Source organism: Schistocerca americana, chromosome X (genome assembly GCF_021461395.2).
Source record: "Schistocerca americana isolate TAMUIC-IGC-003095 chromosome X, iqSchAmer2.1, whole genome shotgun sequence".
NCBI classification, from domain to species: Eukaryota; Metazoa; Arthropoda; class Insecta; order Orthoptera; family Acrididae; genus Schistocerca; species Schistocerca americana.
Genome location: NC_060130.1, coordinates 627,687,988 through 627,714,203, shown reverse-complemented (window position 1 = coordinate 627,714,203; position 26,216 = coordinate 627,687,988). Strand labels below are relative to the sequence as shown.

The 26,216-nt window shown below is 45.1% G+C and overlaps 1 protein-coding gene across 1 annotated transcript; it reads left to right on the top strand.

Moving 5' to 3' along the window:
* Positions 1-23,572: 23,572 nt before the first annotated feature.
* LOC124556210 lies at positions 23,573-24,466 on the top strand. The gene has a single exon (XM_047130199.1). It carries the CDS (start codon positions 23,573-23,575, stop codon positions 24,464-24,466), a length of 894 nt encoding a protein of 297 aa, XP_046986155.1.
* Positions 24,467-26,216: the final 1,750 nt, after the last annotated feature.

Genomic DNA, 26,216 nt, shown 5'->3' with positions numbered 1-26,216 from the left:
CGCACTGCGCGTTTCGAGCCGCCATTCACATCGATGACGGTGTTTGTGGAGACGACCATGGATCTAGTGTAGCAAAAATGTGATTCACCCGAAGAGCCGACACGTTTACATTGATCGATGTTCGAATCCCGATGGTTATATGCGCACTGCAATCTTAATTGACGATGTCGTTGGGTCAGCATGCGAACACGTAGGAGTGGTCTGCTGCGGAGCTCCATGTTCAGCAATGTACAATGAACGGTGTGCTCCAAAACACTTGTGCATCCACCAGGATTATGCTCTTTCTGAAGACATGCCACAGTTTCCCATCTATCCTGCTTTACAGAGCAGACAAGCCTCCAAACTCCACGTTCTGTGAAAAGGTATGGACTTCATAACATTTCGGGCATAGTGGTAGTTTCACTGTCCTTCTACTCCTTTCCGTAGATGCTCACAACAGTACCAAGTGAACATTGGACTAGCTTCGCAGTTCGCGAAGTACTCGTTCACAGGCCCTGCGTAATAATAATCTGGCCTTTGTGCAAGTCGCTTATCTCAATGGATTTCCACATTTTTGGCACCTATCTCTGCTAGAGTGATCCCTGTCCATGTCTGTCGCGTACATGCTTTTGCTACAGTGTCACAGGCCTGCAAGTATTGGGACAACTTGTGTTGTGGCGCACTCTGCATTGTTGCCAGATGTATCCCACATGGCGGCGAAGATGTCATCAAAGATGGCGGCGTGTAGACTTGCCAACAGCATAAGGCATTATCCAAGATGACGGACGTGACGTCATTCAAGATGGCGGGTTTGCCGGGAAGATAGGTCAATTGGGCTACCTCCACTAACCTAATCCCCCTTCCCTCCCCCAGAAAAATCGCGGGAAGTTCAAATTCCAAAAGGATAATGCATCACACAACAGTTATCTCTACTAACCTAGGAAAATGGAGAGAAGATGTGTCGCTTGGGCTACCCTCACTAACCTAAGTCACCCGACTGCCACCTCTTCCTAGGAACTGGCGCCAAGTTTGAATTTTGGCGGTAAAGATAGGACAATTGAGCTATTTCTACTAACCTAAGAAAATGGTGGGAAGATAGGTCACTTATACTACCTCCCCTAAACTAAGTCACCTGACTGCCACCTCCTCCTAGGGATTCATGGGAAAAGGACTCAGCCAGCACTAGGCTGCTGGAGAGAGGAAGGAGTGTACTTGATTTATTTTGGAACAATTACTTAAGTATGGAGTATGTTTATCACGGTGATACAGAACACACGCTCTGACATACCACACAGCATACAGACCGGCAAACTACTCCTAAATAATTCATGTATAATGCTCTACACACACACTTGCTAATTGTAAACTGTCAAAATAATGCATTGCACAGCCTATAGACATGCAAACCACTCGTAAATAATGCAATACATTTATGTCCAGACATAACCAAACAACTCGTAAATTGTCAAAATAATAATCCATCTAAAAGACCCTGCAAACATGCTTACTAATTGTCAACTGTCGAAATCATACATCAGTCTTTATTTAAACAATTAGAGACAGCACCACCATTCAGTGTGTCCGCCAGGAGGTTCACACTCCAATTGACATAATACACAGTACCACTACCAGAGGGTGCTGTCGACCATTCCGTGACGTAATCCAAGATGGCAGCCATGACATCAGCTGATGACACAAGTACCGTTATCCAAGATGGTGGCAAACAGTGTGTTCACCATTCCACGGGGTCTGGACCTAGTACACAGTACCACCACCAGAGTGCACTGTCATCTGTCTTGTGACATAGTCCAAGATGGTGGGGGAATTGGCGAGGAAACGACTCTGTCTGTGCTGGACATAAGTTTTTACTTTGCAGGCAATGTCTCAACCACGAGATATAGCTAGACTCCAACTGACATAGTACACAATACTGCCACCAGACAGCGCTGTTATCCTTTCTGTGACATAATCCAAGATGGTGGTCTAGAGGGGGAAAATGACACGAAAATGACTTAGCCTGCGCTGGGCTGCTGGACAGAGTAAGGAAGGAGTGTATTTTTTTATTTTGGAACAATTTATTAAGTGATGGAGTATATTTATCACATTGATACAAAACACACGCTTGGGGTCACGCCACACAACACACAGACCTGTAAACTACTCCTAAATAACGCTCTGCAGACACACAAACAGCTCCTAATTTACCGAAATAATTTCACTACGCACATGCAGACTCCTCCTAAATTATTGCAGTACACAGATGTGCAGACATGAAATCAACTAGTAAACTGCCCAAATAATGCATAATGCAGCCTACAGACCTGCTCACTAAAGAATGCAACAGACACACAATCAACGTATGCAGACACCGTCCGCCACACCCTGTCCAGCAGACCGCACAGGAGGCTACCTGCAGCCCCTCAAAGTGACGTGGCCGTCAGATGTCAAACCAAGCACAGTTGACCTCACACATGAGGTGGTGACATCCCTTTCATACTTGATACCTGAGAAATTCCTCTCAAAATACGTGTTCACTTAGGCACTATTGCTTACGCGACCAGTTGGGAGTGTAGACACTTCAGAGACGCTGTTACAGCTGTGAGCCGTCGTCGGATGCAGGTGAAAGCTGCATCTATTTTCATGTATACAGTCAGTGTTATGCTGATGTCACAGAACTCGAAGGCGCACTCATGCAGCTCCCATATGCGAGACACCTCCGGGCAGCATGTGTCTTTACCATTGACGACAGAGTAGCACAGGGCGAATTGTTCCTAGCGCGACATGAGAGACGTGTCTAACCGTGCTTAACTGCAAATAGCGCAGAATAACATCAAATGCAATCTTCCCAGCAGTACTAACGTGATACCCCAGTCCATCACGTGTTACCCTTCCAGCTTTCAACACACACATATGTTACCACCGATATCTAGAGGCTCCTATATCCCAGCACAAAGGATGTGAATGAATCAAGCATTATTATTGGCTCTTCTCGAATTTACCTGCCGAATTACTGATGCCGTCAGTATCAAAGCACCATTGCTTTTCTTTCTTTCTGCAGAGAGGACTTTCAGTGGTAATATTATTTGCACAGATCACTAAACTGCAATGACAGTTAAACCCACAAAGGTGTCTACAGATCATCAAATACTTACGAAAACCACAAGAATATTGTAAGACAGGGACACATTTAACAGTGTAACTACAACTGAATATTACGATTGCTGGTTCAGTCTGACACCAGTCGATGTACAGGTAATGTCTTCTCTTGACGGTTGTGCTTCTGGAACGAACCTCAGTATCTATAGCGCACATAATTTTCCACATAAAAAATCTCTCTCATTTCCTTGTGGTTACCAGTCTGCTCGATCTCACGATAGGACACACAGTCATCTTCTCTACTCATGCCACAACATAAACCACAGTAACTTCACAGTGCAATATATACACATTTTACACAACTTAAGCCACAGTAACTTTACAATGCAATATATACACATTTTACACAAACAGTGCAGTTATCTTTTATATCTGTACAGCATTTGAAAAAATTATGATATGCCTACACTCACACCAGATGTATGTCACGGTTCTCCTCAGTCCTAGGTAAGCACCGTCCACCTTTTCTTTCTTTCTACAGAGTGATATTTAGCGGCAAAAAACTATTTTACACTGATCGCCATATTGCACTGACAACTGAACCTCGCAAAGTGCCATACATATTGTGGTGTTACTGCCAGACACCACACTTGCTAGGTGGTAGCCTTTAAATCGACCGCAGTCCGTTAGTATACGTCGGACCCGCGTGTCGCCACTATCAGTGATTGCAGACCGAGCGCCGCCACACGGCAGGTCTAGAGAGACGTCCTAGCACTCGCCCCAGTTGTATAGCCGACTTTGCTAGCGATGGTTCACTGACAAATTACACTCTCATTTGCCGAGACGATAGTTAGCATAGCCTTCAGCTACGTCATTTGCTATGACCTAGCAAGGCGCCATTACCAGTTACTATTGATATTGTAAAACATGTACCATCAATAGCGATGTTCAACAATTATGGATTAAAGTTAAGTATTCCAGCAGCTACGTACGTTTTTTGTTAGTCTCATTTCCTTGACCTGTTCCAGACCTCACGCCAGCCTGCGTGAGCTAAAACGCGTGCCTTTCGGCTTCCTCTCATAGTGGGTTGGCTGTCTTGCCAATCCACAACATTTGGCGACGAGGCCACACCGTGTTCGTAACTATACTGCTCTGATTTACTTGTGTAATGGCTTCGCCACAATCTCCAGATGTACTGTCCGAATTTTATCGCTTACAGAACCAGCAGACGCAGGCCTTGCTGGATGCCCTTTTACAGCTCGTCCACCGTCAACGTGCAATGCAAAACGATGCGGCGGCCGCCGCTCCACTACTCACGCAGCCACAACACGCAGTTGCACCACCTTTTCGTCCTTTTGATGCTGCACTGGAAAGCTGGACAGTGTGGTCACGTCAATTTGGATTCCATCTCGCCGCCTACAGAATTCAAGGTAATGAGCGGCAGCCTTTTCTCCTTTCCTCCGTAGGCGTCCAAACGTTCTGTGTGATAGTGAAATTATTTCCCCGACGCGACGTAGCAACTCTGTCCTACGACGAAATTTTGTCTGCATTAGATGCATATTTCAAAGAATCAGTCAATGTAGTTGCAAAAAGGTATACCTTGTTTCGTACAAATCGTACAGCAGGTCAGAGTAATAGGGGGTGGGTTGCAACTTTGCAAGGCCTTACTAGGGATTGTGCTGTTGAGTGTCAATGTGGACTTCCTTATTCAGATACTATGGTACGTGATGCAGTTGCACAGAACGTTTCTGATGTTCGCATAAGGGAACAGATTTTGAAACTCGTCAATCCCTCCCTTCAACAAGTGATGGATATATTGGATCGGCAGGACACACTTGACTTTGCTCAGGAATCAATTGAAACTTCCCCAGCCGTGTGTCACGTTAACCGGCCCGCCGGGCGAGCTGCACGGAACGGTAAACAGTCCTCGCGCCCAGCCGTGCGAAAGCCGCCTGGCTCTCGGCGATGTGTACCGTGCCGGCAAGCCAATGCAGAGAAATCATGCCCGCGGTGTGCTACTAGACATTCGCGTGAGAATTGCCTGTCACGCCAAGCTATTTGTTTTTTCTGTAATAAAAAAGGCCATGTTCAGAGTGTTTGCCACAAAAAGCTCAGAGCGGAGACTCACAACCATTCCAGGCCCTTTGCTTCGCGCCGAAATCGAACCAAGGATACTGAGGCCCGCGACACTTCGCCTATGGAAATTCATGTAGTTCATTCCACTCCGCCCAGTGCCACTCTCTCTAACAGTGCCTGTGTTCGTCCCACAAAAAGTGTGCGTCGACGTCGGCGGAAATCCCGTCAAGTTGCAAGTGATTCTGTACCAGTTTCAGTTCACGTTGCACGAGACAGTCGCTCTTGTTGTCAGCAAGACAATAAACTTTTTGTGGACTTGGACATTAACGGCAAAGTGATACCATTCCAGCTCGATACCGGAGCTGTAGTTTCACTGATCAATCAAGACACGTACAAACAGCTGGGCACACCTCCGTTGCGTGCCGCAAATGTTAAGCTGACTACATATTCAGGTCACGGGCTCCCTGTGTTAGAACAGTGCAGCCTTCTTGCAACATACAAGGGACAAACAAAATTTGTGTCATTGTACGTCCTTCGTTCTTCTTCTGCAGTGAACTTGTTTGGTTTCGATTTGTTTCAGTTGTTTAACTTGTCTATAGTCAATCACGTCCTATCAGTGAACCAGACTGTGCCTTCAGACAGTGTTTCTCGTCTATGTGAAGAGTTTTCAGACATTTTTGCACCGGGCCTTGGTTGCGCTAAGAACTATAAAGCACATTTGGAACTGAAAGTAAATGCGCAACCGAAATTTTTCAGAGCGCGCAATGCTCCCCACGCATTGCGTGATGAGGTCGCAAAAACATTACACGATTTGGAATCACAAGGTGTAATTGATCGTGTGCAGGCTTCTCTCTGGGCATCGCCCTTAGTAATTTTGCAAAAACCTTCCAGAAAATTGAGACTTTGCGTGGACTTCAAGGCAACAATTTATCCACAACTAGTGACTGCAACTTTTGCTTTACCCCACCCGGAAGATCTTTTTGACAAACTGTGCCCGGGTAAACATTTTTCGAAGTTGGACCTAGCAGATGCGTACTTGCAAATACTGGTGGACGAAGAATCCCAGCGCGTTTTGGTGGTTAACACGCATCTTGGTTTGTATCGATTCAAACGACTGCCATTCGGGTGTGCATCCGCCCCTGCATTGTTTCAGCAATATGTACAAACTGTTTGTGCGTTGGTCCCTACTGCAGCAACCTATCTGGACGATATTGTGATCTCCGGAAAGACGGAAGAAGAACATTTAGCCAATCTCAGAACATTATTTCAGGTCTTGCGACAAAATGGTCTTCGCTTGCGGAGGGACAAATGTGTGTTTTTTGCTCGTGACTTACCCCATCTGGGACATGTACTTAATGCCCAAGGCATACATCCCAGTCCAGAGCACCTCCGTGCCATACAAGACTTGCCTTTGCCGCAGAATTTGAAGCAGCTACAGAGTGTGCTGGGAAAAATAAATTACTATAACAAATATGTTCCCCATGCCTCTTCCACTTCAGCTCCGCTTCATCGCTTACGCAGTAAAGGTGTTCCGTTCGTCTGGACGACGGAACGCGAACGCGCCTTTCGCCAGTTGAAATCGGCGTTGCTTTCCAATATTTGCCTTACGCCATTCGATCCCCAGAAACCCCTTTTGTTGATGGTGGATGCATCGGATTTCGGGATCGGTGCTGTTCTTGCGCACAAAGATGGTTCGCGCGATCGCCCTATTGCCTTTGCGTCCAAATTGCTCTCGTCTGCGCAAAGACATTATTCACAGATCGAGAAAGAAGCATTGCCTCTCGTATTTGGTGTTACAAAGTTTCATGATTTCTTGTATGGTCGTCACATTACCATCATCACCGACCACAAACCTTTGACATCACTTTTTCATCCGACCAAGCCTGTACCTCCACGTACAGCGCAGAAATTCATTCGCTGGTCTATTTTCCTCTCGCAGTACCGCTACGATATCTTGTATCGGTCCACTGCTAAGCATGGAAACGCCGATGCGTTTTCCCGTTTGCCTGTTGCTGAGGATAGAGCATTCGATTCCTCCGAACTTGCTTGCATGTTCATTGATTCGGAAACCGATGACGTGGTCGACTCGTTTCCGATTGATTTTCGTCGTGTAGCTACAGCCACAGCTGCCGACCCTGTCCTGGCTACCGTTCTGCGTTTCTTTGCTACTCAATGGCCCTTGTCAAAGTCACGGATCGGGGATCCGTTGGTTCGCCGATTTTTTGCTCACAAGGAGAGACTTTTTGTACGACGTGGTGTTTTGCTGTTGCGTTCTGATAATGATCAGTCCAGGGTCGTGGTCCCATGTTCGTTACAGTCCTCTGTCTTACAGCTTCTCCACCAAGGACATTGGGGTATAGTGAGAACGAAACAACTTGCTCGTCAGCACTGTACTTGGTTCGGAATCGATGCCGTGATTACGAATATGTGCTCTTCTTGCATGGTGTGTGCCGAACAACAATCAGCACCACCGCGGAAATTCTTTGCCTGGCCAAAAGCCACTTCCCCTTGGCAACGCTTACACATCGATTTTGCTGGTCCATTCTGGAATGCTCGATGGTTGGTTGTGGTAGATTCATTCAGTAATTTTCCTTTTGTTGTCCGGATGTCTTCCACGACGTCATCTGCCACCATCCAAGCGTTATCTGCTATCTTTTGCATTGAAGATGTTCCACAGACTATTGTTTCCGACAATGGCCCACAATTCGTGTCCGCAGAATTTCAGTCATTCTGCAAGGCCAATGGTATTCAACATCTGACGTCCGCACCGTTTTCGCCACAGTCAAACGGTGCCACTGAACGTTTGGTCAGGACTTTCAAGTCACAGATGTTGAAGTTGAAAGAGTCGCATTCTCGGGAGGACACGTTATTGCTTTTTTGTCCACGTATCGCTCTCAGCCCCGAGATGGACGCTCGCCGGCTGAGTTGCTCCACGGTCGCCCTCATCGAACCTTGATGTCTTTGCTACATCCGCCGCATCAGGTTCCTGTGCAGCGGCAGACACCTGCTTTTGTTCCAGGCGACGTTGTCTACTATCGTAACTATCGAGGTTCACGGCGTTGGCTCGCAGGGCGCATTCTTCGCTGCCTCGGCCGCGCTATGTATCTGGTTTTGGGGGCCTCTGGTGAGGTGCGTCGGCATCTCAATCAGCTGCGCCTCTGTCGTCGCACGGGATCTGCCGCTCCCCGTCTGCTTTCAGCCACGGTGCCGTCCGGTCAGCGCCCTGGGGACCCATCTACTGGCTCGCCTCAGCCCCAGGTGTTACCGACGCTGCCTTCCATTTTGCCCCATGGCGACGCGCCGCCGCCGCCGCCGCCGCCGCCGCCGCCGCCGCCTGTTCTCCCGCCGGCGACGCCCGCAGTGGACGCGTCGCTGCAACCGCTGGGCGCCTCCTTGGGTCCCGCGCCGCCGATCGCTTCCCGTGACCAGTTGTCCTCCGACATGGAACTCTTGCCCGCTCCAGACCATATGTCGTCTTAGCCCGCCGGGTGCTCCGGCCTGATGGAGGTCGACCCTTCGGACCCTCCTGTCTCTCTACGGGCGCATACACCGCATGTTGGCGTGCACCCTGGAGCCGGTTTTCAGGCGTTTCCTAGCTCCCCTCGGTCCGAATGGCAGGGTGCGGGTGGCACAGCCTCACCTGTTGTTAGGCTCCCCACCTTGTCGCATACGCCAACATGGGGTCCTTTCCACGGCAGGCGGAATCTTTATGCCACAACCGTCCGCCGATTTGCGGGGGAAGAATGTGGTGCCACCGCCAGACACCACACTTGCTAGGTGGTAGCCTTTAAATCGGCCGCGGTCCGTTAGTATACGTCGGACCCGCGTGTCGCCACTATCAATGATTGCAGACCGAGTGCCGCCACACGGCAGGTCTAGAGAGACTTCCTAGCACTCGCCCCAGTTGTACAGCCGACTTTGCTAGCGATGGTTCACTGACAAATTACACTCTCATTTGCCGAGACGATAGTTAGCATAGCCTTCAGCTACGTCATTTGCTATGACCTAGCAAGGCGCCATTACCAGTTACTATTGATATTGTAAAACATGTACCATCAAGAGCGATGTTCACCAATTATGGATTAAAGTTAAGTATTCCAGCAGCTACGTACATTTTTTGTTAGTCTCATTTCCTTGACCTGTTCCAGACCTCACGCCAGCCTGTGTGAGCTAAAACGCGTGCCTTTCGGCTTCCTCTCGTAGTGGGTTGGCTGTCTTGCCAATCCACAACACATATTGTCAAATACAGAAAGACTCTTGCTCAGTAACACTGCTCTTCTACTGAGCACAGGTGCTTGAATATTAGAGCGTGAAACTGATCTCGAACCCAGAAATGTATCACTGTATACTGTGTCGATGTAGTAAACATACAATTCATATCCTCCGCCATACAAAATCATCCCTTTTACTTCAGAAAGCCCTCAGTGGATCGATGTCACTCTCAGAACTGTTGTGCAAAGACTGGCTCGTTTCTCCCCTCGGTACAAACACGTTACTGTTCCTGTTCCAGACCTGTCTGTTTGCTCGTGTTTCTACACCCATCTCCAGACACTGGGATTATGAGAACATATCTAATTTCGGATTGTTCGCACACAACTGTATCCTACCCATCGCTCACGCAAAATAATTCTGAAGATATAGACTGGGAATTATTTCTATGCAAACGCAGAACTTAAGATAGGTGGTGCATGCTCTACACCACTGAGTAACTAGAAACAAACAGACGAAAAATGACATTTCCACCCACGAATACCGATCTCTGCGATGTAACAGATTCGAAATCATCCCTATAATTTACAAGGTCAACGAAGGTGTTTCTCATGTCTAGAGAACCGGCAAACGTGTCTGTCTTCCGCATGCTAGATGCGCACCCCACAATTGATCATCTCTCAAACAATAAAGGCGCGAAATGTGCAGAAGCAGTCAACCAAACAATTTACATGGAAGGCAATATTGATCCAGTGCAAACGCACCTCCATATTCATTCTCAAATTTCCACGCTATCACGAAAGCTATCCAGCACATACTAAGTATTAGTTCGCTATTCGCTAGTCCAGAGGAAAACACCTTAATTCATCTACATTCCTACACTCCAACAGGCCTCTCCATTCTGAAGGCTCCTACCATTAAAGGGAAACGTGAATCACCCCTGCACAGGTCACTGGCGCTGCAGGCCGAGCACACACAGGTAGTATTAACCGTTCTAAGAAATCAGTCACATATATATTTCATCCCTGTACTTACAACTAAATGTTACCATCACGGTCTCAGTTGAACGACATTCGACAATGAGCGAATTATCGGAAATACACCCTGTTGACGGCTATGGCTCTGGAAATAGAAATATAAGTAACAATCTTATGACTGGACATACTCTTCCCTTTACTATAACAGTAGTAGACGTCAAATCCATACCTCCCTTATGAATAGACGCAGTCATTTCCTTTGAATATGATGGAACACAAAGACATACTTTATAAGCCTGATGCGCAAGGCGAATCTATTACTCACCCCCTACTACTAAGTATAATAATTCGTCATTAACTGATTACCTACGATACAAAATAATACTGAGAGAATATCAGCAATGGGTTTACTTATCTAATATGTTTTTCTTGTGAGTGAAACCACTGTGTGTTAGAAAGAGAGCCGTAATCGTCTCATATGTTAAAAATCTCGATCACAACAACTAATGTATGTTGCTGTCACAAGCGGTCTTGGTTCTACTGGTGCACATAAGTATCCATGTTAAAAGCTATACTTGCTTTATAAATCCACGTATGGCGTTACCTACGAATCGCGTGGGTTTTAGAGACAAATACTGAGATTGTGATCGTCTTACAAACTACCAGATCTTAAAAAAACCGATCCCAACAACTACTGTATGATACTGTCACAAGCGGTCTTGGTTCTATAGATGCATACAAGTATCAATGTTAAAAGCTATACCCGCTTTACAAATGAGGTACGACATTGCCTCTGAATGAGGTGGCCTTTTTCACAGACAAATACCGTGATGGCGATCACAGGAGTATATAGTATCAGACCAACACGTCGCCGACGGTGCAACCTCCTAATAAAATTACTCAATTTAGAAAGTGATTCGGCCAAGGAACGTGGTATGAAACTGGTATTTTCGAATCCCTCACATCACCACAGGTAGATATTTCTACAGTATTTCTAGCACATTCTGTCTCCATCCACTGAGATATAGGCGATGGCTGATTGAGAAGGATCACAAAAAAATAGTAGATGGTGTGCTGATTGAGGTCGTAAGAAAATGTACACTGGCTTCTAAGATCTCTAGTGTTACACTATCCGCTAGAAATGACGTCCATGATTTAGAAACAGATCTTTCCATTCAAGCACATACATGTGTTGGATCCTATTGACAATTGCTTTAATGATTACAGCCAGTACTCAATCATATTTCTGGCACTCCCATATCTCGAAACGAGTCACATTTCCTGAACCTTGCTGCTACAGTAAAATTCCAATATGGTTTTAGTCACCCCCTATGCATCTTGCAACTGCTCCCATTTCTACAGCTTTCCGCATGTGCTCGTTCCAATTTAAGTCGTAACTGAGCAGAAGTCGGAGAAAGACATACCCACCACCTTCTGCAACCCGTGTAGAAACAGAACAACCTGAGTTAGTGTAACAGGACCGTGTTTTGACCATTCAGTGTAAATGCGCGCAATGTGGTACGTCTCCAAACTAGATACAGATACTACAGGCTGAAGCAGATCTGTGTCCATTCAAATCAGTCAGCCCCACATGCTATATCGTTATTTTCTACCCCCCTTCCCCCCCCCCCCCCCAACAGAGAAAAATTACGAACTATAAAAGCTCCACTAACTCCATCCGATATAGAAATCACCTAGGCGCCGATGCTGTCATAGCTGCGGTGCAGTCCAGCGCGGAGAAAGAGATTTCGCAATGCTCCCCAGAACAGCATTCCTAACGGGTCACCCTGTATGTCATCGAATTTACCTGTCAAACTGCTGCTGAAGTCAATGCGGGACGATCCTATTTAATATACAGCTTTTGATCCATTGCAGAGGAAAGTTTAATATTTCATCACCCATACTGTAGGATGATGACCGTATCTCACAGACTATACCGTAAGTCGCAAGAGACGCTCCCTGTGACCCTGTGTCGTTGTTTGAGACAATGTTTTCTAACACGCTTTGTACACTACCATACATTCCGTTTTTCTGCCACGACTTCGAGGTCTGTGTCAGGTCTGATCCACGGCCTCTCGCAGAAAACTAAACAACACACTGTGTAAATCATTTTGTTACTGCAGCTACCATAATTCACGACACACGGTGGATGATTTTAAATAAAAGACAGATATGACGTAAGGAAACTAGAAGAGTTTGGCTGTGTTGTGGAGAGTTTCAAACTGATGTCCGAAAGTGATTGACGACCTCTACATTTAAACTCATCTGTCACAGTGATGGAATAGATGATGGCTCTGTGTTACCTTTCGACTGATTCCTCATGTTGCACTCATGCACGCAATTACTGCTTCGCTGCTAGCGACCCCTAGAAGATGTCACCCATCCACAAAACTGATTTCCCAACTCAAACAAGCGCTGTCAGTCAATCATTATGTGGTAACCAACAGTGCGTTAATGCACGGATGGGATGGAAAAGACACCGCCTATGTACTGTAATAGTAAGCATTACAGTTGATAGCGCCAACAATTTTAGCAATTTTATAGTAACTTCAACACCAGCCAATTCAGTATCACAGGTAAACCGACACTTCCCTACTTTGCAAGTATCATTGCGAATGTAGATAGATGAGTGCTAAGTACGTCCATTCAGTGTTAATTCTCGAACACATAAATCATCAAAGTATATTTCTAACACCTGGAGCACAGTGATTTATTTACGATCTATCTCTCTGCGTATGAGAGTCACAGAGCATTCTCGCTGTCTTAGGGTAAAATTAGAGAGTGAAAGACCCTCACCACAGTGTCATTGACCAACCCACCCAGTAGCACCATAACCGAATTAATTCTCAACTGATCAGAAGAAGACCGCTACTCTCCACGTATCGTGAATGAATGGAGCTTTCCGAGTCCTCACCCATCCAAGTGCACGAGATTTCTCAAGATGAGCCCATGTCGAGGAGCTTAGCACGCCTTATCGATGTATAGTAACAGATTTCAAAGTGTCGTGATCTAATAGCAGATGGTTAAGAAGAACAAGAAAAGAATAACTTTTATGCATGATGGAGCTCCAGATGGATGGACTTCGAAGATTTTTACATAAATCAACCAAGCTATCAACTCTAAAATATCGTTCTAGAGTCTAGGATCGGTACCTGGAAGGTATTGGTAAGTAGGGGGTGCGTGATAGATTCGCCTTGAGCATCAGGCTTATAAAGTACGTGTTTGTGTTCCGACATATTCAAAGGAAATGACTATGTCCATTCATAAGGAAGGTATGGATTTGATGACTAGTACTGTGATAGCAAAGGGAAGAGTATGTCCAGTCATAAGAATGATACTTATATTTCTATTTCCAGGGCCATAGACGTCAACAGGGTGTATTTCCAATATTTCGCTCATTGTCGAATGTCATTCAACTGAGACTGCGATGGTAACATTTAGTTGTAAGTACAGGGATGAAATATATATGTGCCTGATTTCTTAGAACGGTTGATACTACCTGTGTGTGCTCAGCCAGCAGCGCCAGTGACCTGTGCAGGGGAGATACACGTTTCCCATTAACGGTAGGAGCCTTCAGAATGGAGAGGCCTGTTGGAGTGTAGGAATGTAGATGAATTAAGGTGTTGTCCTCTAGACTACCGAATAGTGAACTAATGCCTAGTCTGTGTTGGATAGCTTTCGTGATAGCGTGGAAATTTGAGAATGAATATAGATTTGCGTTTACACTGGACCATTATTCCCTCCCATGTAAATTGTTTGGTTGACTGCTTCTGCAAATTTCGTGCCTTTATTTAGTTGAGAGAAGTTAGATTGTGGGGTGTGCATCTAGTATGTGAAAGACACGTTTAGAAGCACCTTCGTTGACCTTGTAAATTATAGGGATGATTTCGAATCTGTTACATCTCAGAGATCGGTATTCGTGGGTGGAAATATCATTTTTCATCTGTTTGTTTCTGGTTACTCAGTGGTGTAGAGCGCTCTCCACTTAGCGAAAGTTTCGGGTTTGTGTAGAAATAATTCCCAGTCTATATCTTCGGAATTATTTTGCTTGAGCGATCGGTAGGATACTGCATTGTGCGAACCATGCGAAATTAGATACGTTCTTATAATCCCAGAGTCTGGAGATGGGTGTAGAAACGCGAGCAGACAGAGGTCTGGACCAGAAACAGTAACGTGTTTGTACCGAGGGGGGGGGGGGGGGGGGGGGGGGGGGGGGGGATCGAGCCAGTCTCTGTACAGCAGTTCTTAGAGTGACTTCGATCCACTGAGGGCTTTCTGATGTAAAAGGAATGATTTTCTATGGCAGAGGCTATGAATTGTATGTTTACTACATCGACACAGTATACAGTGATATATTGCTGGGTATCACGCTCTAATATTCAAGGTCCTGTCCTTAGTGGGAGAGCACTATAATTGAGTAAGAGTCTTTCTGTATTTGACAATATGTATGGCACTTTGCGAGTTTCAGTTGTCAGTGCAATATGGCGATCTGTATAAATCAGTATTTGCCACTGAAAGTCATGAGTGTAGAAAGAAAGAAAAGGTGGATGGTGCTTCCCTAGGACTGAGGAGAATCGTGACATACATCTGGTGCGAGTGTAGGCATATCATAATTTTTTCAAATGCTGTACAGATATAAAAGATAACTGCACTGTTTGTGTAAAATGTGTATATATTGCATTGTAAAGTTACTGTGGCTTAAGTTGTGTAAAATGTGTATATATTGCACTGTGAAGTTACTGTGGTTTATGTTGTGGCATGAGTAGAGAAGATGACTGTGTGTCCTATCGTGAGATCGAGCAGACTGGTAACCACAAGGAAATGAGAGAGATTTTTTATGTGGAAAATTATGTGCGCTATAGATACTGAGGTTCGTTCCAGAAGCACAACCGTCAAGAGAAGACATTACCTGTACATCGACTGGTGTCAGACTGAACCAGCAATCGTAATATTCAGTTGTAGTTACACTGTTAAATGTGTCCCTGTCTTACAATATTCTTGTGGTTCTCGTATGTATTTTCATGATCTGTAGACAACTTTGTGGGTTTAACTGTCATTGCAGTTTAGTGATCTGTGCAAATAATATTACCACTAAAAGTCCTATCTGCAGAAAGAAAGAAAAGGTGGATGGTGCTTCGATACTGACGGCATCAGTAATTCGGCAGGTAAATTCGAGAAGAGCCAATAATAATGCTTGATTCATTCACATCCTTTGTGCTGGGATATAGGAGTCTCTAGATAGCGGTGGTGACATATGTGTATGTTGAAAGCTGGAAGGGTAACACGTGATGGACTGGGGTATCACGTTAGTACTGCTGGGAAGATTGCATTTGATGTTATTCTGCGCTATTTGCAGTTAAGCACGGTTAGACACGTCTCTCATGTCGCGCTAGGAACAATTCGCCCTGTGCTACTCTGTCATCAATGGTAAAGACACATGCTGCCCGGAGGTGTCTCGCATATGGGAGCTGCATGAGTGCACCTTCGAGTTCTGTGACATCAGTATAACACTGACTGTATACCTGAAAATAGAGGCAGCTTTCACCTGCATCCGACGGCGGCTCACAGCTGTAACGACGTCCCTGAAGCGTCTACACTACCAACTGGTCGCGTAAGCAATAGTGCCTAAGTGAACACGTATTTTGAGAGGAATTTCTCAGGTATCATGTATGAAAGGGATGTCACCACCTCATGTGTGAGGTCAACTGTGCTTGGTTTGACATCTGACGGCCACGTCACTTTGAGGGGCTGCAGGTAGCCTCCTGTGCGGTCTACTGGACAGGGGGTGGTGGACAGTGTCTGCATACGTTGATTGTGTGTCTGTTGCATTCTTTTGTGAGCAGGTCTGTAGGCTGCATTATGCATTATGGGGATCACTCTAGCAGAGATAGGTGCCAAAAATGTGGAAATCCATTGAGATAAGCGACTTGTACAAAGGCCAGATTATTATTACGCAGAGCCTGTGAACGAGCACCTTGCGAACGGCGAAGCTAGTCGAATGTTCACTTGGTACTGTTGTGAGCATCTACGGAAAGAAGTAGAAGGACAGTGAAACTACCACTATGCCCGAAATGTTAGGACGTCCACAAGTTTTCACAGAAAATGGAGCTTGGAGGCTTGTCTGCTCTGTAAAGCAGGATAGATGGCAATCTGTGGCATGCCTACAGAAAGAGCATAATCGTGGTGGATGCACAAGTGTTTTGGAGCACACCGTTCATTGTACATTGTTGAACATGGAGCTCCGCAGCAGACCACTCCTACGTGTTCGCATACTGACCCAACGACATCGTCAGTTAAGATTGGAGTGTGCATATAACCATCGGGATTCGAACCTCGATCAATGTAAATGTGTCAGCTCTTCGGGTGAATCACATTTTTGCTACACTAGATCCATGATCGTCTCCACAAATGCCGTCATCGATGTCAATGGCAGCTCAAAACGCGCAGTGCGCCACAGACACAGACTGGTGGGACTAGTATTATGCCATGGGAGACATTTCCTGCAGTTGCATGGGACCTGTAGTAGTAATTGAAGACACGCTGACAGCTCTGAACCACCTGCATTCCTTCATGCTTGATGTCTTCCTCGACGGCGACGTCATCTTTCAGCAGAATAATTGCCTATGTCTCAGAGCCAGAACCGTGCTACAGTGGTTTGAGTAGCCTTATAGTGAACTCACATTGATGTCTCGGCGACCAAATTCGCCTGATGTAAATCCTATGGAACCATCTGGGTCGCTATTTCATGCGCCATCACCTCGTACGCAAATAAGAGTTCCGTTATTTACGCAAATTTAGTGGTCTGTGCATAGACATGTAATGCCACATGTCTCCACAAATCTACCAGCAAACTGTCCCATGCGTGATACGCAGAATCAATTATGTATTTTGTTCCAAATGCTTCCAAACCAGCTATTAAGTGACTCATCAGTGTATTTGTTGTAATTTGATTCTGTAAGCTCTCCACAGTTTGCATAATGCTCGTGAGGCAGAAGTATAGTGATGACTGGCAATCAATGGTGGTAACTGAGGAGAGTTTCAACAATGATAGCTGACGTTTAACCTCCGATAGTTTTTGTGACAATAATGGGGGTCTTGTGTAACAAGACATTTTTCTCTTGTAATGCTATATGTTCTCTTTTGGTGTTCATATAAAATTTATTTGTTGCCTCCAATGGATAGTTAAGTGAATATTGTAATGCACAGGTTCGAATCCTGCCATGTGCATGGATGTGTGTGATGTACTTTGGGTAGTTAGGTTTAAGTAGTTCTAAGTTCTAGGGGACTGATGACCTCTGAAGTTAAGTCTCATAGTGCTCAGAGCCATTTGAACCATTTTGAAGTATTGTAACTACTAAAGTCTTCGTACTGGGGTTTGAATGTTTCTGCCTGCCATGGAACAGCTGGCACTGAAGGCTTGCTGATCATACCTTAAATGCTATAAATGCTATCGCCAGAGGCTCTGTTGAAAAGTACCCCCACTCTCAAATCAGGGCACCAGTAAAAATAGCGCAGAACGTCTGCTCCTAACATGGGTTGATTAACATACACTATCAAAAATGTCCAGGTAAATATTTAACCATGACCAAAGTTAGTAGTGCGGGTAGTACAGACATACGGCATAATAAGCAAAGTATTTTTGTCGCCATGAGTTGAGGCAAGGGATCTGAACTATGACAGAGAGGATTGTTTGGGATCATGCTTATCTCAGAACCCAAGTCGACCATTTTCCCCCTCAGACCACCAACTTGGATTATGTCACAGAAAGGTTTACAGCACCCTTTGGTGGTAGTATTGTGTACTAGGCCAGTTGGAGTCTAAATCTCATGGTGGAGACATTGCCTGCAAAGTAAAAACTTATGTCCAACGCAGGCAGACCCGTTTTCCTGCCATTTCCCCCCACCATCTTGGACTACATCACGAGACGCACGACAGCACTCTCTGGTGGTGGTAGCCATCTTGGATTACATCACGGAATGGACAAATCGGCCTCTGGTGGTGGTACTCTGTACTAGGTCAGTTGGAGTGTGAACCTCCTGTCAGACACACTGGATGGTGGTGCTGTCTCCAATTGTTTAAATAAAGACAGGTGCAAGGTTTCGACAGTTGACAATTAGCAAGCATGTTTGCAGAGTCTTTTAGATGGATTATTATTTTGACAATCTACGAGTTGTTTGGCTCTCTGGGCGTAATTGTATTGCATTATTTACGAGTGGTTTGCATGTCTATAGGCTGTGCAATGCGTTATTTTGACAGTTTATAATTAGCAAGTGTGTGTGTAGAGCATTATACATGAGTTATTTAGGAGTAGTTTGCTGGTCTGTATGCTGTGTCACATGTCAGAGCGTGTGTCCTGTGTCACTGTGATAAATATACTCTATCCTTAAATAAATTGTTCCAAAATAAATCAAGTACACTCCTTCCTCTCTCCAGAAGCCCAGTGCAGGCTGAGTCCTTTCCCCACGAATCCCTAGGAGGAGGTGGCAGTCAGGTGACTTAGGTTAGGGGAGGTAGTATAAGTGACCTATCTTCCCACCATTTTCTTAGGTTAGTAGAGATAGCTCAATTGTCCCATCTTTACCGCCAAAATTCAAACTTGACGCAGTTCCTAGGAAAAGGTGGCGGTCGGGTGACTTAGGTTAGTGGGATTAGCCCAAGTGACTATCTTATCTCGATTTTCTTAGGTTAGTAGAGATAACTGCGGTGTGACACATTATCCTTTTGGAATTTGAACTTCCCGCGATTTTTCTGGGGGAGGGAAGGGGGATTAGGTTAGTGGAGGTAGCCCAATTGACCTATCTTCCCGCCAAAATCCGCCATCTTGAATGACGGCACGTCCGCCATCTTGGATAATGCCTTATGCTGTTGCCAAGTCTACAGGCTGGCATCTTTGATGACATCTTCGCCGCCATGTGGGATACATCTGGCAACAGTGCAGAGTGCGCCAGAACACAGGTTGTCCCAATACTCCCCCAGCAGCACCAGGTGGCATCCAGCATCACGATAGGCAGTGGTCATAACATTTTGGCTTATCAGTGTATCAATACATAGGTGAGTTGCTCACCCAGGTGTGTGGATGTAGCTAGTGGTGAAGTTGACGAGAACAACGCATGTCGTTCCTACAGAAGAGCTGTATACATGGTCCACAACTGCATCACACAGCTGGAAACACTGCGGAAGACACCACCTACTCTTCACAACAACTACCCTTCAGTATCAATGACATCCTCACAAGTTTGTGACAGTGCATTCAGTAATGGAACTTTCCATGCGTGTGTCTTTAGGGCTTCAAAAATGTTCAAATGTGTGTGAAATCTTATGAGACTTAACTGCTAATGTCATAAGTGCCTAAGCTGACACACTACTTAACCTAAATTATCCTAAGGACACACACACACACACACACACACCCATGCCCGAGGGAAGACTCAAAACTGTGCCGGGATCAGCCGCTCAGTCCATGACTGCAGTGCCTAAGATCCCTCGGCTAATCTCGCGCGGCCTTTAGGGCTTCTCAACCCCTTACCCACCACAGCTTTAATGTAGATACTGTGCATAGGAGTAGAGGACAAACTAAGTTTCAGTGCACATTGCCAGTTATCTAATTCAGGGGCAAACCTATTGTTCTCCTTTAAGTGACAGGTCCTTAATCTATTGTTCTGCTAATAGGATTAAGACTCCCTGGGGATAATTGATCCTTTTGATTCACAGGTTATGACCCCCTCAGAATAATCCTTCCTTTTGATTGACAAATCCATAACCTATTGTTCCCCATCCCTCACCATCCTCCTCCTTCCCTTCCACCTTCTCTTCCCCATCCCTTGTGGACCTCCCCTCGCCAATATAAGCACATTTTTGATATCAGTTTGATTGACTAATTATTTATATCGATCAATTAATTAAATCCACCCTCCAGAAAACTCGACAGCCCTCCCTCTCCCCACACCCCACCCCCAGTAATTGGTGGGAAAAAGACTCAGTTGATGGGCCATTTGGAGTGGAGTGAAATCGATTTCATTGTACGGATTATTGTTTAAACAATTTAGACAAAGTGTGGAATATTGTTTATTTAAACAATTTACAGAACAGAAGGCGATATATGGAATATTTGAACAGTTGCAATACTTTTTCATTCTGATTGCGCAGTGAATACTGTCATGAAACACCCATCATATGTAATTACACTCCTAAAAATCTTTCGATCACCATGCCTTTGTGGACCCAGAGCTGGCTCGCATCGCAATGTGCGCAGCTCGCTCAGGGTCTCACAAAGTGATGCATCAGTCAGTGGCCGCATCACATGTTGGTGTCCAAGAGGTATCCGCACAGGTCCCTTGACTGACAGACCGAATGTTACGCTAATCCCCCAAAAAAAGCATCAGGTGGTGGTAAGCCTTTGATACTTGACACCCCAGAAATTACTTTCAAAACATGTGCTCTCTCTCTCACTCTGTCGTCCCATAGCGTGCCAGTGCTGGGCCTGCACGTGCTGTCAGTCATGGTTGGACAGAACTGCAAACAATCAAGCATTAATCTGGTAAACCCCTGCAGAATACTGATGCATGTGAGAACTCCTTCTGAGGCAAATGCATGACTGAGAATGAGTTCCACCATGGGCTTTAAGCTGCCACCTCTGTTGGAGAGGATCTCACGACAGAAAACTCAATTATATGGTATAGAATATACTGTTTATTTATAAAATTCAATTCGCAGGGACTGGATCTCACTTTTATATGGTGGGAAAATTACGTAATTACACTGCTGTAGATTGGAGGTGTAGTCTTAGTGTGCACTCACTTTGACGTGCAGGGATCGACTGAGCTAGTGTACAGTGTCACCGCCAGAATACACCCCACCCTCCTACTCCTCGCCCCCTCCCACACTGCTCATGCCAGAAAAAACTGGTAGGAAAAACTCACTCTGTGCTGGAGAGGCAGGATCTCATGACACGAAATTGAAATCAAAATTCATAATATATTGATACAGCTTCTTTATTTAATCAGTTTTCAGGACACAGTGTGTCTCCCACTTGGATAGACATGGTGATTGCAATCCCCCCCTTCCCTTGCTCCCCATGACAGAATGACTGTAATCAACAGGGAAGGGACGAAGCCACGCAGAGTGGCCATTTGGTTTGAGGCACTATGTCACGGATTGTTTGAGTCCTCCCTCAGGCATGGGTGTGCATATTTTCTTAGCATAAGTTAGTTTAAGTAGTTTATAATTCTAAGGATCGATGACCTCAGCAGTTTGTTCCACTAGGAATTCACACACATTTGAACATTTTGAAGTATAGCAGCCACCGTTTGGGGTCTCTCGCATATGTGCCTATCGTCAGGGCCCCGCCATCGAAGTCAAAACAGTCCAATGTCCTAATTACAGATCACGTTACTAAATACCACCCACCATGGATAGAATATCAGCCTCCTTTGACCTCACGGCCCCCAAGCAAAGCATCAAGTTGCGACATCCTGTTGGTCGGCAAATTACGTACTCGCTTCCTGCCTCTGTCTCTCAAGAGGCCACTTCCTGTTTGTCTGTGTGAACAGACGCAAAGATGGAGGTTTTCATCTCTCCTCAGAATACTGCATTCCTATTGGCTAACTCTGGAGACAAATGGAAAGTTGACGCAATTTCGATATCAAAAATAGAGTGAAATAATCCATTTATATTGCCTTGTCAGATTAATTGTTTAACAATTTACAGGAGTCAAATAGCTCGCTTGAAACACTAACTTCCACCTTGCAATGATCCTTCTTAATAATAAAACATATTTTCAACGTTTGAGTATCACACACAAACATTATGTTAATTAAGTAATGAAATTTCCATTACAAATAGATCGTAGCGCTAAATATATCTGAGATCTTGTACACACAGTCACAAAATAAGGAAACTGGAACAGTTTTCTGGCATAGTAGAGCGTTTGCAAATGGCTGAAATGGCTGTCAGAAGGTGATTGATGACCTTTACATTTATCTTTCGCAGTGACGGGGTAGCAGATAGATCGGTGTTCCATTTCAATTGATTGCTCATACTGCAGTCTTGTACCCACTCACTGTTACAGTGCTAGCCATCCTCCTCCACCAAGACTCTTTCTCCATCTCTAATGAGTGATATCAGTCAGTCATTATGTGGTAATCAACAGCTTGCCTGTGGACGGATGGGACACAAAAGACACCACCAATGTACTGTAATAAGCACCACAGTTGATAGTCCGATCAATTTTACCAGTTTTTCAACACCAACCAGTGAGACAGCAGCATGGCTCCCAGCTTCTGTATCATCGCTAAACCATCCCTCCACTACTTTGCGAGCACCATATACTACATTGCGCATGTAGGAAGACGACTGTGCAGTACATCCATTCATTGTTAATTCCCGAACATATATATACTTTTGGTCGTTACATTTGACTGAGTCTCTGGACAGCGCTGCCCTCTCTGGAGGTATTTGTACACGAAGGACAGTGGTCAGTGGGCCACCCCTCCAAGATCACCTAACGGTACACTCGCCGCAACGAGGGAGACATTTGCAGTGGTGAATGGGCTATCGCTCGGGCGGCTGTCCTTAGCTCGTGGCTGCGAGCGCCATGTAAACGGTAAAGATGTATATTTTGATTGTTAACTTACCTATAAATAATAATTGATTGTCTCAACTCTCGTGTTTCATTACAATCTAAATGGATTCGAGCCATTATACAGTCCTCTTCAATTCATGGTCCTCCGGCACATTTACGATTTCGTCTGTGGACGCTAACATTTTGGTCCTCCGAGCCGGATTACGATGGACTCGACGAAGTAAAGTGCAGCGACAGCCATTCAACGGCGGAACGGCAGCGACGAGTGTCAATGGAACAACATGGAGACGCAGCCTGTAGGGTCGAGATGACGCATCTGAAAGTTAAGTACCTGGTCTGGCTATTCTGCTTCCTGCAATTCCCACTTACTGTAACTGCTGCTTCTGCTGTTGCCTACCACCGTTAGTTTTCCATGATAGACGAAGTATTAAGAAAGAAACTTGTAACCACACGCTCGGTGGCGAAAGCAAGCCTCACACGTTTGTTAAAGTTTGCAAACGAATTCGATGTAACAGGCAAATCGATCACTTTGGACGTTACTGTCAGGCTAGAACAGTTGCCAAAGGTCGTGGAGAAGTATGAGGATGCGCAGACACAGCTCGAATGGTTTGAAGATGTAGAGAGTCATGTTGAGGACAAAGAAACTTTCTAAAATATGGTCTTCAAGGTTTCGAAAAAAATTAGAGCGATTCAGATGAATCACACAAACGCAGTTGACAAGGTTTCGACAGATGCTGGGTCTGTCTTGAGCGTATCAGAACGTAGCATCAAGCTGCCCACCATAAAACTGCCATCACTTAACGGTGATGTAACGCAATTCCGGCATTTTCACAATACATTTGTGAGTCTTGTCGTAAACAATGAGGAACTAGAGGACATTGCTATGTACTATCATTTTCTGAGTTCATTAACAGGTGAAGAACGCAATGTAATTGCCCATCTCCCTGTGACTCGTACTAACTTTAAGGTAGCCTTTGATTTGGTCTGTAATAGATACAATAATCCTCGACTGGTTGCATCAGCACACTTAAACAAACTGCTAACGCTACCGGCAATCACAAAGTCATGTTCAGGTGAACTTCTTGCACTACTGAACGAGGCTTTAAGCAATGTGTATGCGCTGATGGCATTACAGCTAGATGTCTCTTTGCGAGGCTTAATTACATCACAGCTCCTTACAGAAAGGGTTGAACATTCTATAACAACCGACTCTGAAGACAGACTGAGTTCAAGTAGCTTACCAACATTTAAAGAAACTTGTGCCTTTCTCGAGAATAAATGTAAATCTTTAGAAATAGCCAAGACTACAGCACCACAACGTCAAGGCACAACTGTTAATAAACAACAGAATGCGCCCAATACCAAGCAGTTTGGGCATTCGAAACAGACATATGTTGCTACAAGTACTGCATGTGTCATGTGTTACCAGCCTCACGTGCTGCACAAGTGCAGTAAATTCAAACAAGCCATGTGTAGTGAACGCAAGGCTGTTGTGATGCGCAACAACTTGTGCCACAACTGTCTGAAGAATGATCACAGGGCTTCTTAATGCAACTCCATTAGCTGTCATACCTGTGCTAAACGATACCACACGTTATTACATGCAGAATCACAGTGGACACAAGATGTACTAAGGAAGGACTGTAAAGGTGACATGCAGCACGAACACAATGGCAAACGTCGGTCAACTGCATCGAGCTATTGTTTAGTGAAGATCAGTCCAGGCAAACGAGTACTCCTTGCGACAGCGAGAATAAGGTTGCAAGACATCAATGGAAAAAGCAGACTTGTCGTACTCTATTAGATTCTGAGTCGCAGTCATGCTTCATATCGGAAACGTGCACAACGCTTCAGACTTCAAAGGTGGCACAGCAGAGTACCGATTCAGGGAATAGGTGCAACCAGCTCAGAAACGAAACACCGTGTCTCTATACGAGTGGGCTCCTGTGTAAGCAACTTTAAGTCATCTGTCGAATGCTTAGCTTTGCTAAAGATAACTGACACCTTGCCTGAACTAATAACTGATCCCAGTACGTGGCATTTGCCAAATGTACAACTCGCTGATCCAGAGTTTTAGTCACCTGGAAAGATCGACGTGTTGCTAGGAGCAGAATTGTGTTCATACATTCACAAATCAAGGACTATCTCCATAGGAACTGATGATCCTGTGCTTCAAAAGACAGAACTAGGTTGGGTCATATCTGGTCAGTATCAAACGGCAGAGCACAACATTTCGTCACGGCAGCCGGTCGTATCATGCTTTGTAAAAACGAACACTGATCTTCAAACACTCTTGAAGAAATTCTGGGAGATAGAAGAATTAAATCGTGATGTAATGACGATAGAAGAGGAACAATGTGAAACACACGTCGTGCAACACACAACGAAAGATTCCACAGGCAGATTCGTTGTCCATCTTCCTTTTCGGGAAGAGCCAAGTAAATTAGGCGCATCTTTCAACAGTGCAGCAAAACGCTTCTCTCAGATTGAAGACAAAGTGGCGAGACACCTGAAGTTTAAAGAGAGCTACACACCGTTTATGAGGGAATACGAAGACTTATAATATGGAGCCAGTAGCTACACCTGCTGCCGCTTTATGGTACATTCCACACCATACAGTTCTTAAGGACGTCAGTTCGACTACCAAAGCACGAGTAATTTTTGATTGTTCTGTGAAAACGAGCTCTAATTTGTCGTTAAACAGTTGATAGATGGTCGGGCCAACGATTCAACAGGGTTTGTGCTCCATAATATTACGCTTCCGCATGCATCGCATTGCCTTCACAGCTGACATAGAGAAAATGTATCAACAAGTTCGGGTAACGGATGAAGATCGCGCCTACCAACGAATACTGTGGAGGAGTGACAGATCTGCACCACTGCACGAATATCAGTTAAAGACAATCACATACGGAATGGCCTGTGCACCTTTTCATGCGGTACGATGTTTGTTACAATTAGCTCATGAAGAGGGTAGATATAGAAAGGTAGTAAACATTCTTGCTAATGACTTCTATGTGGACGATTGTATCTCAGGTTGTGATACAGTAGTGGCTGCAATCAAAGTCCAGCAAGATCTCACGAAGCTTTTGAAGAAAGGCGGTTTCTCATTACAGAGGTGGTCCAATAACAGTGTGGAATTCCTCGAAAATATCTCTTCAGAGTTAAGAGAGACACAAGTGCCCTTAAGCTTGACAACGACGAGGATATTAAAACCGTAGGTTTACTTTGACATCGAGCTGCTGATCAGTTCCAAATTGTGAATAATGTCAAGCCAGCACGTAAGGTCTACAGCTTCA

Bases quoted from the DNA above. Each gene is read 5' to 3' on its own strand.
- LOC124556210 (XM_047130199.1), top strand. From the start codon at position 23,573: ATGGTCTTCAAGGTTTCGAAAAAAATTAGAGCGATTCAGATGAATCAC.